Source organism: Gastrolobium bilobum, unplaced genomic scaffold (genome assembly GCF_033153095.1).
Source record: "Gastrolobium bilobum isolate Gb01-03AN ecotype WA unplaced genomic scaffold, APGP_CSIRO_Gbil_v1 utg19226, whole genome shotgun sequence".
Lineage (NCBI taxonomy): Eukaryota > Viridiplantae > Streptophyta > Magnoliopsida > Fabales > Fabaceae > Gastrolobium > Gastrolobium bilobum.
Genome location: NW_026896248.1, coordinates 134,734 through 146,049, shown reverse-complemented (window position 1 = coordinate 146,049; position 11,316 = coordinate 134,734). Strand labels below are relative to the sequence as shown.

At 28.5% G+C, this 11,316-nt stretch overlaps 1 protein-coding gene across 2 annotated transcripts; it reads right to left on the bottom strand.

Moving 5' to 3' along the window:
- Positions 1–202: 202 nt before the first annotated feature.
- LOC133298448 (WAT1-related protein At1g68170-like) lies at positions 203–10,840 on the bottom strand. 2 transcript variants are annotated; one of them, XM_061497741.1, is made up of 8 exons: positions 10,673–10,840; positions 4,378–4,582; positions 4,087–4,146; positions 3,852–3,968; positions 1,734–1,983; positions 1,033–1,191; positions 777–928; positions 203–636 (listed from the first exon to the last, which is right to left on the bottom strand). In XM_061497741.1, the coding sequence occupies exons 2-8, from the start codon at positions 4,560–4,562 to the stop codon at positions 495–497; spliced, it is 1,065 nt and encodes a 354-aa protein (XP_061353725.1). In that variant the 5' UTR covers positions 4,563–4,582; positions 10,673–10,840; the 3' UTR covers positions 203–494. The 2 variants fall into 2 exon arrangements, with proteins under 2 accessions (XP_061353725.1, XP_061353724.1); XM_061497740.1 differs by lacking the exon at positions 10,673–10,840 and adding an exon at positions 9,381–9,703.
- Between the last annotated feature and the right edge of the window lie 476 nt (positions 10,841–11,316).

Here is an 11,316-nt window from a genome sequence, read left to right as displayed (position 1 = left end):
TTTTGGAATTTGGGGTTCAATTATCTTCGCTATCTTTGATCGACCGTGACTCTGATACCACGTGTTTGAAATTTAATGAAAAATAAGAATAACAAAGACGAATGCTACACTAATATTATAAAATCACACAACCGCTCTTCTCTTTTCCTCTTCAACAGTGCTACGACAACTCTTTGTTTTCCTTTTAACAATTCTAATTTTTTATTCACATACCATTCATATTACAAACATATGTTATATATAAGAGATCAGCCACTGAAACTGAAACTGTTCCACCTCTTCATTTTTTGTCTTCATCCATCTGTTTCATGACATCTAGTACTATGGACAATAATTAAGCCACATGGTTGTCTAAGCGGTAGAAGAGTATTACAAGGACAACAATAGAATAATACAATGACACCTAGTACAAGGACAACTACAATACAATAACGCCTATTTTTAGAAACGGTGCATAGGAAAGTTTGCAATTTTAACAAGCTACTATCAGTCCATCATGGATCCAGCAATGGCCTCGTAGCTTCGGAATCTCCAGTGGTTTCTGATGGATTTGACTGAGTCATCTTTTGCATTTCTTTGCTCTTACCCCATAGCACCGCATATAGTCCAACCACAATCAGCACCGATCCAATCGCACTATCGATAATATAAAAATCAAAATAAAATCGAATTAATTCATGAATGCCAAGGCCAGCAATATATATATATATATATATATATATATAATTATGAATATTTATATTTATATTTAGGTGGGAAAAAAATTTAGTGCATACCTTCCCAAATATAATTTCTCATCCAACGTCAAAGAAGCAACGATAGCCACAAGCACAAGCATTAGAGGGTTGAAAGAAGATGCAAATAAAGGGCCTCTTACTCGTATGCAATATGCAACGAAAATGATCATAAATCCGGAGGCCATAATTCCCTATAAATAACACATTAACTCACATAAAATATCATTCATAATTAGCATATTAATGTAGTTCACAAGTCATGACTAGGGTGCTAGCTAGTTAACAATGAGTATACCGAGTACGCCGCAGTTAAGAGCCTGACATCCCAACCCATTTTCCATTGGTTCAAATCCCTCTCAACACAAAGACCAAAAATAATGGATTGTATTGCTCCTATTGTACACATCAAAGCTATGCTTGTGTAATAGCATGGATATACTTCATTTATCTTAGCCTGTGCAATATAAAGTAATTAATCAATGAACAAGAAACATCGCAAATCAAATGACAGCTTCACAGAAATAAACAATTGAATTAAGGAGTAAGGTTTTTTATTCTTGTAACAAAGTCGAAAGATCTCTATTATATATATATATAGGGGAATGTTATATTTATAAATTTTTTGTTTACAAACTCTTATAAACTACACTATGTCTGACTAGTCATACTTCAATAAGAGAGTATGACTGGTCAGACTTAGTGTAATTTATAAAAAAAAATTATAAACGGATCTTTCACTATATATATATATATGGAGTTTACATTTCTGCAGCTGTTGTACCTGCAGCAATCAAATACTAGTCATATATATACTTGAAAGCATTAAATGCAGGGAATCATAACCATACAAAGGATGAAAGCATTAAATGTGGAGAATCATAACCATACATCTGTCGTTGTTGTACGTAAAGCGGCTGCAGAAATAATTTTACCTCTATATATATGTATATATATAAATATATAATATGCAACTAGGTTATAGGAAAACAAGTTCACCTGAATGATCAGCCACACAGAGAAACAAAAGCAACTTGTTATGACGCTTAGAGCACCCAACAATTCATTACCAGGGTCAGCGTTCTCGTGCCCAGTTTGGTCCAATAATGAATAAAGGTTGAAATGAAAAGGCCAAATATCAAATACTATCCCTTTGTAAAAGGCCAGCACCATTGCCCCAACAAGTCCACTTATAGTTCCGAACACCTTGGCCTTTCCTGCTGCTGCTCCCCAATTTAATTTTTCGAAACTATAGAAACATGGTAAGTGCATTAAACAAGAGTATTATAAATAGGGAGTGTAATAGTAACTTTAATTTCCAATAATAATTATCTGTAAACATTTATTCTCCTATAATTGGCCTGACTAAGCATACCTTTTTTTTTTTTGGACATTACAGGGAATCGAACCGCACACCTAATATCCACTAAACACACCCAACACCACTAGGCTATCCCTAGTGGTGCTAAGCATACCTTTCTTGAAATATAGTTATGTTGATTTACTTTCTAAAATTTGGGTATATTACTAGTTTAAGTCATTTTTTCATTTTCCATATGTCAGCTTGACTTGTAACACATAATTACAAGACACTTGAATGTTCATTAAGGCTATTGATCTCTCAATTTCTTGCTAGATATAAGGTTGAGATATATTATGGAGAGACAATTTAAAAAATGAAGGGGTTTCAAAGAAAAGTAAAAAATTGAATGTTAGAAGGAGAGATTTCTAACAAATAATTTGACTACAGCCCTGATCTATCTTGTCATTATTTTAATTGTAATTGCTATAATTTACAATTTAGTTCCGATATGAATATAGAGTTATGGTTACTTTTTTTAGATGCTAAAGTTCTAAAAATATATATAGAAGAAATTAAACTCTAAATAGTGAAATTAAAAATGTGTAGGTAGGGGTGTTAACGAGCCGAGCCGAGCTTTACTCTTAAAAGGCTAAGCCTGTATTTAAATGGGTTAGCCTGACCAAGCTTGTTAACTGTTATAAATATAATTATTGGCCTGTGGCCTGTCTTATTTACAAAAAAAAAAAAATAAAGCCTAGTTTAGCCTGTCAGTCTGTTTTAAAAAAATAAGACAATAAAAATTTATCCAAACAGAATATATAATCAATAACATTAGTAATTCCATAAATATTCATAAATTCAAGGTATATTCAAACAGCATAATATAGAACAAAATCATTCAAAAACTCTGTTTAACCAATAAAATAAGATGAAATTGATTGAGAAAAAAGAGAGAGTTATTGCAAGTAGTATAAAAATATAAAATAAAAATAAAAAATAATATATTAGGTCGGCCTGAGAGACTCTAAGGCCGAGCTTTTGAATTAGAGGCTGATGCCTTTTTATTAAACGAACTTTTATACAAGTTCAAGCATGTGCCAACAACCAATTTTAGTCATGTAAGTTCAGGCCTTCACGAGCTGAGCCAAAGGCCCCTGACTCGTTTAGCACCCCTGTGTATAGGTTTGTTTACCAAAAAAAATTGTGTAGCTTTTATTTGCTCGAATATTAATTGTTATTAGTTAGTTAAAATTTTCTAAAACAATTAGCTTCTTTTTTTATTGGTGAAATTTATAAGAAGAAAAGTTGCTCCATACACAATAATAAAATATTAGGGTTTTCACATATTAGATTGAAATGATTTTGAAAAAAATAATAATCAATTCATCCAATTTAATCAATTTTCTTATAAAGTGATCTGATTAATTTGATTTAAAAAACAAATTATGTTTGAGTTAAGGTATAATAAAAAAAAAGTTTTAAAACAAATATGAATAATATGAAGAAAAAAATTAGATAAAGTATATCATTTTAAAATGTAATATGTATGATTTCAGTTTGATTTAGATTGGATCAATTTTTAAATTTGAATCTGAAAAATGATTCAATTCAATTAATTTTTAATCTATTCAATTTTAGAGTTTTAACTCAATTTTTTATTTGATTAAATGGATTCGGTGTTAAATACCCAAAGCCAAGACCTTTGGGGTTCTCCTAGTTAGATTTGTTTTGTTCATCAAGCCAAGTCTTGTTGGGATTTTCAACATTAATTCAAGAAAGAAGATCAAGTATAGTGCCAAGGTGAGTAAACGTACCCGATGGAAATGGCCAAGATAAAGGTGATGGAAGGAATAAGGTTGTAGAGTGCGGACACCAAGGTTGCTGGCGCCAATGTCATGGCTCCGTAGAATAAGTTTTGAAATAAAGTTCCACTGTTCCATTATATATATATATTCATATAAGTTTTTTTAATGAATCATCAATTAACAATGTACGTACACGACGAAAGTTGTGACATGCAGCAAATGGTAGAATTTACGTAATACATACCCAAACAATCCACTGAGAAATGCCAAACCAAACACCTTCCAAGTCATGTTTGGTCTCTTCCTGTATATAGCAGATAAAAAAATGCAAAACCAATAGGACAAGTTAATCTATTGCCCAAGTTTCAAGTTGAAAGAAACTATAATGTTTGTTTCTTTTCAATTTAAATTAAGTCTATTAGTGCAGTCACATCATTAGTCATGATAACTAATCATAATAATAGTCTTTTAATTAGTAATACGGTTGAATTAGTATACTAAATTTATTTATGCAAGTTTCAAAATAAACACTTACCTCTCAAAAATTAAAACAAGAGGAATAGTGGTAACCGCTGCGAATGCGAGACGGTAGGCTGAAAGAATAATAGTGCTCATTCCATCATAAATGGTAAGCTTGTAGAGTATATTGCAAGCAGCAAATGTGATCTGCACCACCGCCATTAGCACCGCTGGTTTCCATTTATCCCACATGCCCTTCATCTTCAAGAATGGGCCCTAACCTGCGCGTTTGAGATCCAAATGTATATATAAAGAAAGGAAATTTGGATCAAATTCTTGCCAGTTGTTGATAACCACGAAAATATGATAATAACAAAATAAATATAAAGGAGATAATATTATAATAAAAAATGGAGCGTTTGGTAGAAGAATTTTTTTTTTTTCCGAGAATCATGATTATCAAGAATATGCTGGGAATGTGAATTTTTCGAGAAGCTAACCAAAATGATATTTAATAAGTAAAAATATTATTGAGAATATTGGCTCAAGTTTACTGATTATATGTTGATTAATTGTTAAATATAAATTTTTCCAACACCTGGGATTCCAAAAATACCACCCTCCTAGTGATATTCTTGGATGTCATTTTACGATACAATTTATTCACAAATTAAAATTCTGAGAAAATTAAATTACCTAAAAAAATTTCAAAAACTTTCTACCAAACATTGATAAATTAGTTTCCCAATACCAATTTTTCGAGAATTCAAAAGTAATCTATCTACCAAACGCTAAATGGCAATAGCCATACGACCCAAGAAATTTATATTACAAAATTTATATTTAACATGTTTTGATGGGCTTTTTTAGCCAAAAAGTTTTTTTTTATTGAAAAAAAAGCACTTCTATTACAAAATTTATTTGGATGTCCATTTTAACAGTTTATTTGAACTTTTTTAAGTTAAAAGCTACTTTTAAGCTAAAGTTAAAAAAAAAACTACAAGTTATTTGATGGTTATATATAAAATTTTTAATTTAAAAATTACTTAAAAGCTCAAACCTCATTTCAATAAAAACTGATAAGAGCTTAAAAATAAAGCTTCTCTTGTGAGCTTTTTGCTTTTTGCTTTTTTTATTATAAAAAAATTATTATTTTTATAAGAGCTTTTGTAAAAATTTGTTTAGCCTACATTCTGCTTATAGGTAAAAGAAAAGCTTATTTACCCAAAAAAAAAAAAAGCTAAAAAAAAAAAAAAATCCAAACAGGTACTAAAAAAATACAGAAGTCACAAAAACTTACATTTTTTTAGAAGCTGAAATTTTTAACTTATAAAAAAATGCATAAGTCAAAAGCTAAATACTTTTTTAAAAAAACAATTTTTTTTTTTAAATCTAAACAACTTTACCTTCTATAAAAAGGCACTTCTAAAATAAATAAGGATTGAAAAGTCTTTTTTTTTTTTTTTACCAGCCCATAAGTTCGAAAAGCTGGTGAATTAGATTGGATTGCATTGATTTATTCTAATTTCAAACACGACTTAATATTATTCAATCGTTCTAAAGTAGTTTTGTTTGGATTCGTTTTTTGATTTTTTTAAAGAGGCAATAAATAAACTCAAAAAATACATAGCAAAGATAACAAAAACTAATTCAAAGTTTTAAATATAAAATAAGAAAACATGAGACAAAATAACATATTTCAAACTAATTTAGAACTGAAAAAATTATAAATTACATTAAATTAATAAGATGTAAATTAAGGAATAAAGCCATAGAAAAAATAATTTGTAAAAATTGGTGTAGACAACAACAAACTACAAGTAAAGTGTTTGGTATCCACACCAAATAAAAAAGCGTTCGATATATTAGAGGGAAAGGATTCGTTTACAATTTTTTTTTTACAAATTACATTAAGTTTGACCGGTCATATACTCTTGATTGAAGTATGACCGGTCAGACATAGTGTAATTTGTAAGAGTTTGTAAATAAAAAGTTTGTAAATATAACATATATATTTATATATATGGGCATTTCGTTTCTCAAGGTATTTGAGACAAATTTATCTCAGGCCACTAAATCATAACATTACAAAGATGTATCAATGATGATAAAAAAGAGAGAAAAAAGAGAATCATAACCATTCAAAGATGAATCAATTAATATAAGAAAATAAATAAACAAAACGACGTAGTTTTGATGTGACTTGAGATAAATACATCTCAAGCAGCTTGAAAAAATATTTTTTCTATATATATATATATATATATATATATATATATATATATATGGAAAAAGTATTTCTACAGTCACTTTAGATAAGATTATCTACAACTATCATTTATAACTATGTACTACCGGTAGTACATAGTTATAGCATTAAAGTATTTTTTCTTTTCACATCAACAGACAAGTTCTGAAAAGTAACAGAGAGAAAAAAAAACAACAACTTTAACGTTATAACTATATACTACTGATAGTACATAGCTATAAAGGGTAGCTGTAGATAATATTATCTAAAATGGCTATAGAAATATATATATATATATATATATATATATATATATATATATATATATATATATATATATATATATATATATTATCGTTTCTCAAGCTGCTTGAGATAATTTTATCTCTGACTACTAAATCATAACCGTACAAAGATGGATCAATGATGATAAAGAAAGAGAGAGAAAAAGGGAATCATAACCATTCAAAGGTGAATCAATTAATATAAGAAAATAAATAAATAAAACGAAATAGCTTTGGGATGGCCGGAGATAAACTTATCTCAAGCTGTGTGAGAAATATTTTTTCTATATATATATATATATAGGCTTATCATTTCTTAAGCTGCTTGAGATAATTTTATCTTCGGCTACTAAATCATAACCGTACAAAGATAGATCAATGGTGATAAAGGAAGAGAGAGAAAAAGGAAATCATAATCATTCAAAGGTGAATCAATTAATATAAGGAAATAAATAAATAAAACGACGTAGTTTTACGATAGCCGGAGATAAACTTATCTCAAGCTGCTTAAGAAATGTTTTTCCCTATATATATATATATATATATATATATATATATATATATATATATATATATAGTATTTTTACAACCACTTTAGATAAGATTGTCTACAACTGCCACTTTTTCACTAAGTACGACGATCGTACTTAGTGATAACAATAAAGCTGTTCTTTTTTTCTCTTTCCTCAGACATTGTCGGCTGACGTGGCGGAGAGAGAAAATGCAATTTTAATGTACGATCAGTCGTACTTAGTGAAAAAAGAGTAGTTGTAGAGAAGCTTATCTAAAGTGACTGCACAAATGTTTTATATATATATATATATATATATATATATATATATATATATATATGATAATTTCTTAAATAAAAGTTTGGTTTGGTTAGAATTGGATCAATATTTAAAATCAGAATTAAAAGTTTGATCCAATTCAATAAAAAAATCCAGTTTTCTTATTTGATTTTAAATTTTTGATTTTTTATTTCCGATAAATTAGATTAATTTATGAACATATCTATAAATAAGGCTATTTGACCATTTTACCTCTCATTAATTAATTAATAACTATTTTGTCCCTGATTCGAAACTATCTACCAATCTGCCCATCTTTAATCGACTACTTTGCATTTTTAATCGACTAAATGTTGTTGGGAGATTTAATCGACTAAATCTCTCTACTTAATCGATTAAAATCATACTGACTTATTTTTCTTTGTTGTCAAATATGGAGATTTAGTCGACTAAATCTTCCAACAGTCATTTTTTTATGTTTTGGTCATTTAGTCGATTAAAAATGCAAGGTAGTCGATTAAAGAGGGACGGATTGATAAATAGTTTCGAATCAGGGATAAAATGATTATTAATTAATTAATAAAGGGTAAAAGGGTGAAAAAGTCCTATAAATAAGGTTGAAGAGTTTGGTTATGCCCGTGAATAATAAAAATTAAATCTTACTACTTTTTTAATATATTTATTTTAAATAATTACCCCAAATCGATCGTACAAATGAATTAATAACATAAAAATATCTATTTTCTCCCTCAAAGCAAGCAACATCAAATAAATCTAAATATTTACAAAACGCCAAAAGAAAAACTGATTTACTAAAAAACAAAATTACATTCTAGCAGGACTTGCGATTTATATATCGTTAGTGCAATGAATTTTTCTTTTTTTTGGTGGAAAGTGCATTGAAAATCTAAAACTAACGTGATTTTTTTAAAAAATAATAATAATTGTTGGTATATTAGTATATAATCAATATTCTATTTTATAAAATAAATTCTTTTTTTTTGTAGACTTATAAAATAAGTTCACTCATGCAAATGCTTGAAGATAACATCAAGTTATATAATAAATTCGTATATAATCGATTGACATTGAAAATTCTATAAAGCCATATAATCAATATTGAGGACTATTGCATCAATTCATAAATCATAAGGATTTTAAAGAAACTTATTTGATAGTTAAAAATTTATTTGATCATGTCATGCAAGCAATAGAATAATAATAATAATAATTATTATTATTATTATTATTATTATTATTGGCGTTCAAAGAACAAACCTTAATACAAAACTCGTTGTAAACTCAATCTATAATTTTGTTGGGTTCAGACTAAGGGAACGATGCTTACAGTACCGATGATAACCCGTATAATCATTTCTATATTAATAATAATAAGAAAAACTCTATGTCATTTTAAAGGATGTAAAGTTGTATCATTTTAAGAGAAATAAAAAAATAAATAAAAAAGAAAAGAGAATTGACAAAAAAAAAAAACAAAGATGTGAGTTTCACCACTTTGTGATAATGAAAGAATATAAGTTGTATCATTTCAAAGGATATAAATTGTGTCATTTCAAAGGATAAACATTATTTTCATAATAATATTACAGAGAATCTAAAACATTTATCTATTTTTTTATTGTACTTTTCCTACAAAAAAAAATATTTTAAAAGTTCAATAATAGTCAAATAATTCTTAAAAAAAGTGAAATTAAAAAAATAATATTTTTCTTTAAAATCAAAAAAAAAAAAATACCTTAAACAGTCTTTGTATCTCCAGCAATGCGAAAGAAGAGGTGAAGATTGTGCAGAGAGGTTTTCAGTGGTGGCTTATGGCTAAGATGGGTGGTTGCCGCCGGTGGTTTTGATCTGTTTGTAGTGGTTGATTTCAGTGTTGGGTCTCGGGATGTGAATTTGGCTTGGAAGAGTTTCTGAGTTCAGTGTAGGTTCTGGCTGAGGTCGCGTCTGCAAAGGTTATGGGGTTTTGTTCGGTGATTTACTCAGATGTGGAAGGTTGCTGTTTTTGTGGTTGACGGGTTGGAGTAATTTGAACAATAAGGCAGAGGACAGCGTGCAAATCGTGCTGTGCTCTGAGAGAGATTATGTGTTTGTAAGGTGCTGCACGAAGGCATTTATAGAGGGAGGTAGAAAATATAAAAATATAAAAATAATACACTGAAATCATGTAGTTTTATTGAAAATGACAAACTATTTTTCCTTATTTCATACTTCTTTAATATATATTTATAAATTTGAATAGTAATTGTAACGACCCGAAATTATTTAGAAAATAGAAAAATATAAAATAATGGAGTCGCTATCAATTTTATTTAAAAAGAAAAATTGGAAAAAAAAAATTGTTACAAACTGGTCTTTTAAAATTTTAGATCAAGGTTCGGGAGTTTAATTATGCGCAGAAAACAGTGGAAACTTAATTCCAGTGCACCCCTAACACATCCATTCAAAAAATGATTACCTTAAATTAATTGTGCAAATTATTAACAATTTTTTTTTAAATATTTGCTTTATCCCTTAAAAAATAAATATGATTGTTTAGGAAAACTAAATTATTTGTGAACTAGTTGGTTTTACTTTTTGAAAATAATTTTAAAGAAATTCATTTCAAAGACTTCGGATTATCAAGCTGTCATAACTAAAATAACCCAAAAAATACGACGAGATTAATAAGCCGCCACAGCTAAATTAATCCTTAATTAGAAAAAATAAATAAATTAATACAAAATAATATTTAAAATAAGCTTGGGTCATCAAGCTGTCACAACTAAAATGACCCAAAAATTATGAGATTAACAAGTTGTCACTGCTAAATTAATCCATAATTAAGTTTATAAACTACATAAGAAAGATTTTAATAAAACAAATAAAGAGCATAAAAAAACATGCAAAAAAATAGACAATAATAAATTAAAAAAATAAAGAGCATAAAAAACCAAACAATTATAAACTAATAAAGCAAATAAAGAGCATGAAAAAACATACAAAAAAAATAGACAAATACTAACTAAAGTAGAAGGTAAGCAGACTTACCTCAAAGACAAAAAAAACTTGAAATATGGAGCCAAGTTGAGGAGAGCTGTCTCAACTCAACAATCTTGATGCCCCAAAAATGTACTTTGAGGTTAACAAGCCTTAAGACTAAATTAATCCTCACAGATAACTAAGTTAACAAGCCGTCACGGCTAAATTAACAAACCATCCTAATTCTACTCAAAAACGAAATTTTTACTATAACACTAGCTTGGTTTTAATCCCAAGCCCAAGTGTCTTTAAAAAATATTACTATAACACAAGTTTTAATATAAAGCCCAAGTGTGTGTTAGAAGGGAGGGAAATGGGTTCTTTATATAGAGAGAACGGAGGGGGGAGGAATGAGAAGTGGACAACGTGGGACTTATTATGAAAGCTATTTTTTTTTAATGTGCACAGCCATTTTTCGACTACTATATCTCACACCATAAGGCTTAGCTTGAAAATCGATCCGGTCAGATTAAAGTATCATACCAAAGAAATATATCAACCAAATTTGAGGATAATCCAACGGTTCAATTAAGAAAAATAACTCCCGGAAAATTGCTACTCAAAATAGTGTGATGGTCTAAAAAACAATCAGTCTTCTTTTGACATCTATATCTCACACTAGATAATTCTGTTCAGAAATCGGTACGGACAGA

What these genes read in the sequence shown, in the direction of transcription:
- LOC133298448 (XM_061497741.1), bottom strand. Translation starts at nt 4,562, where the DNA reads ATGAAGGGCATGTGGGATAAATGGAAACCAGCGGTGCTAATGGCGGTG. An exon ending in CTGTGTGGCTGATCATTCAG is followed by an intron (nt 1,192 to 1,733) that starts GTGAACTTGTTT and finishes TATATTGCACAG; the next exon opens with GCTAAGATAAATGAAGTATA. An exon ending in TCTTAACTGCGGCGTACTCG is followed by an intron (nt 929 to 1,032) that starts GTATACTCATTG and finishes TGTTATTTATAG; the next exon opens with GGAATTATGGCCTCCGGATT.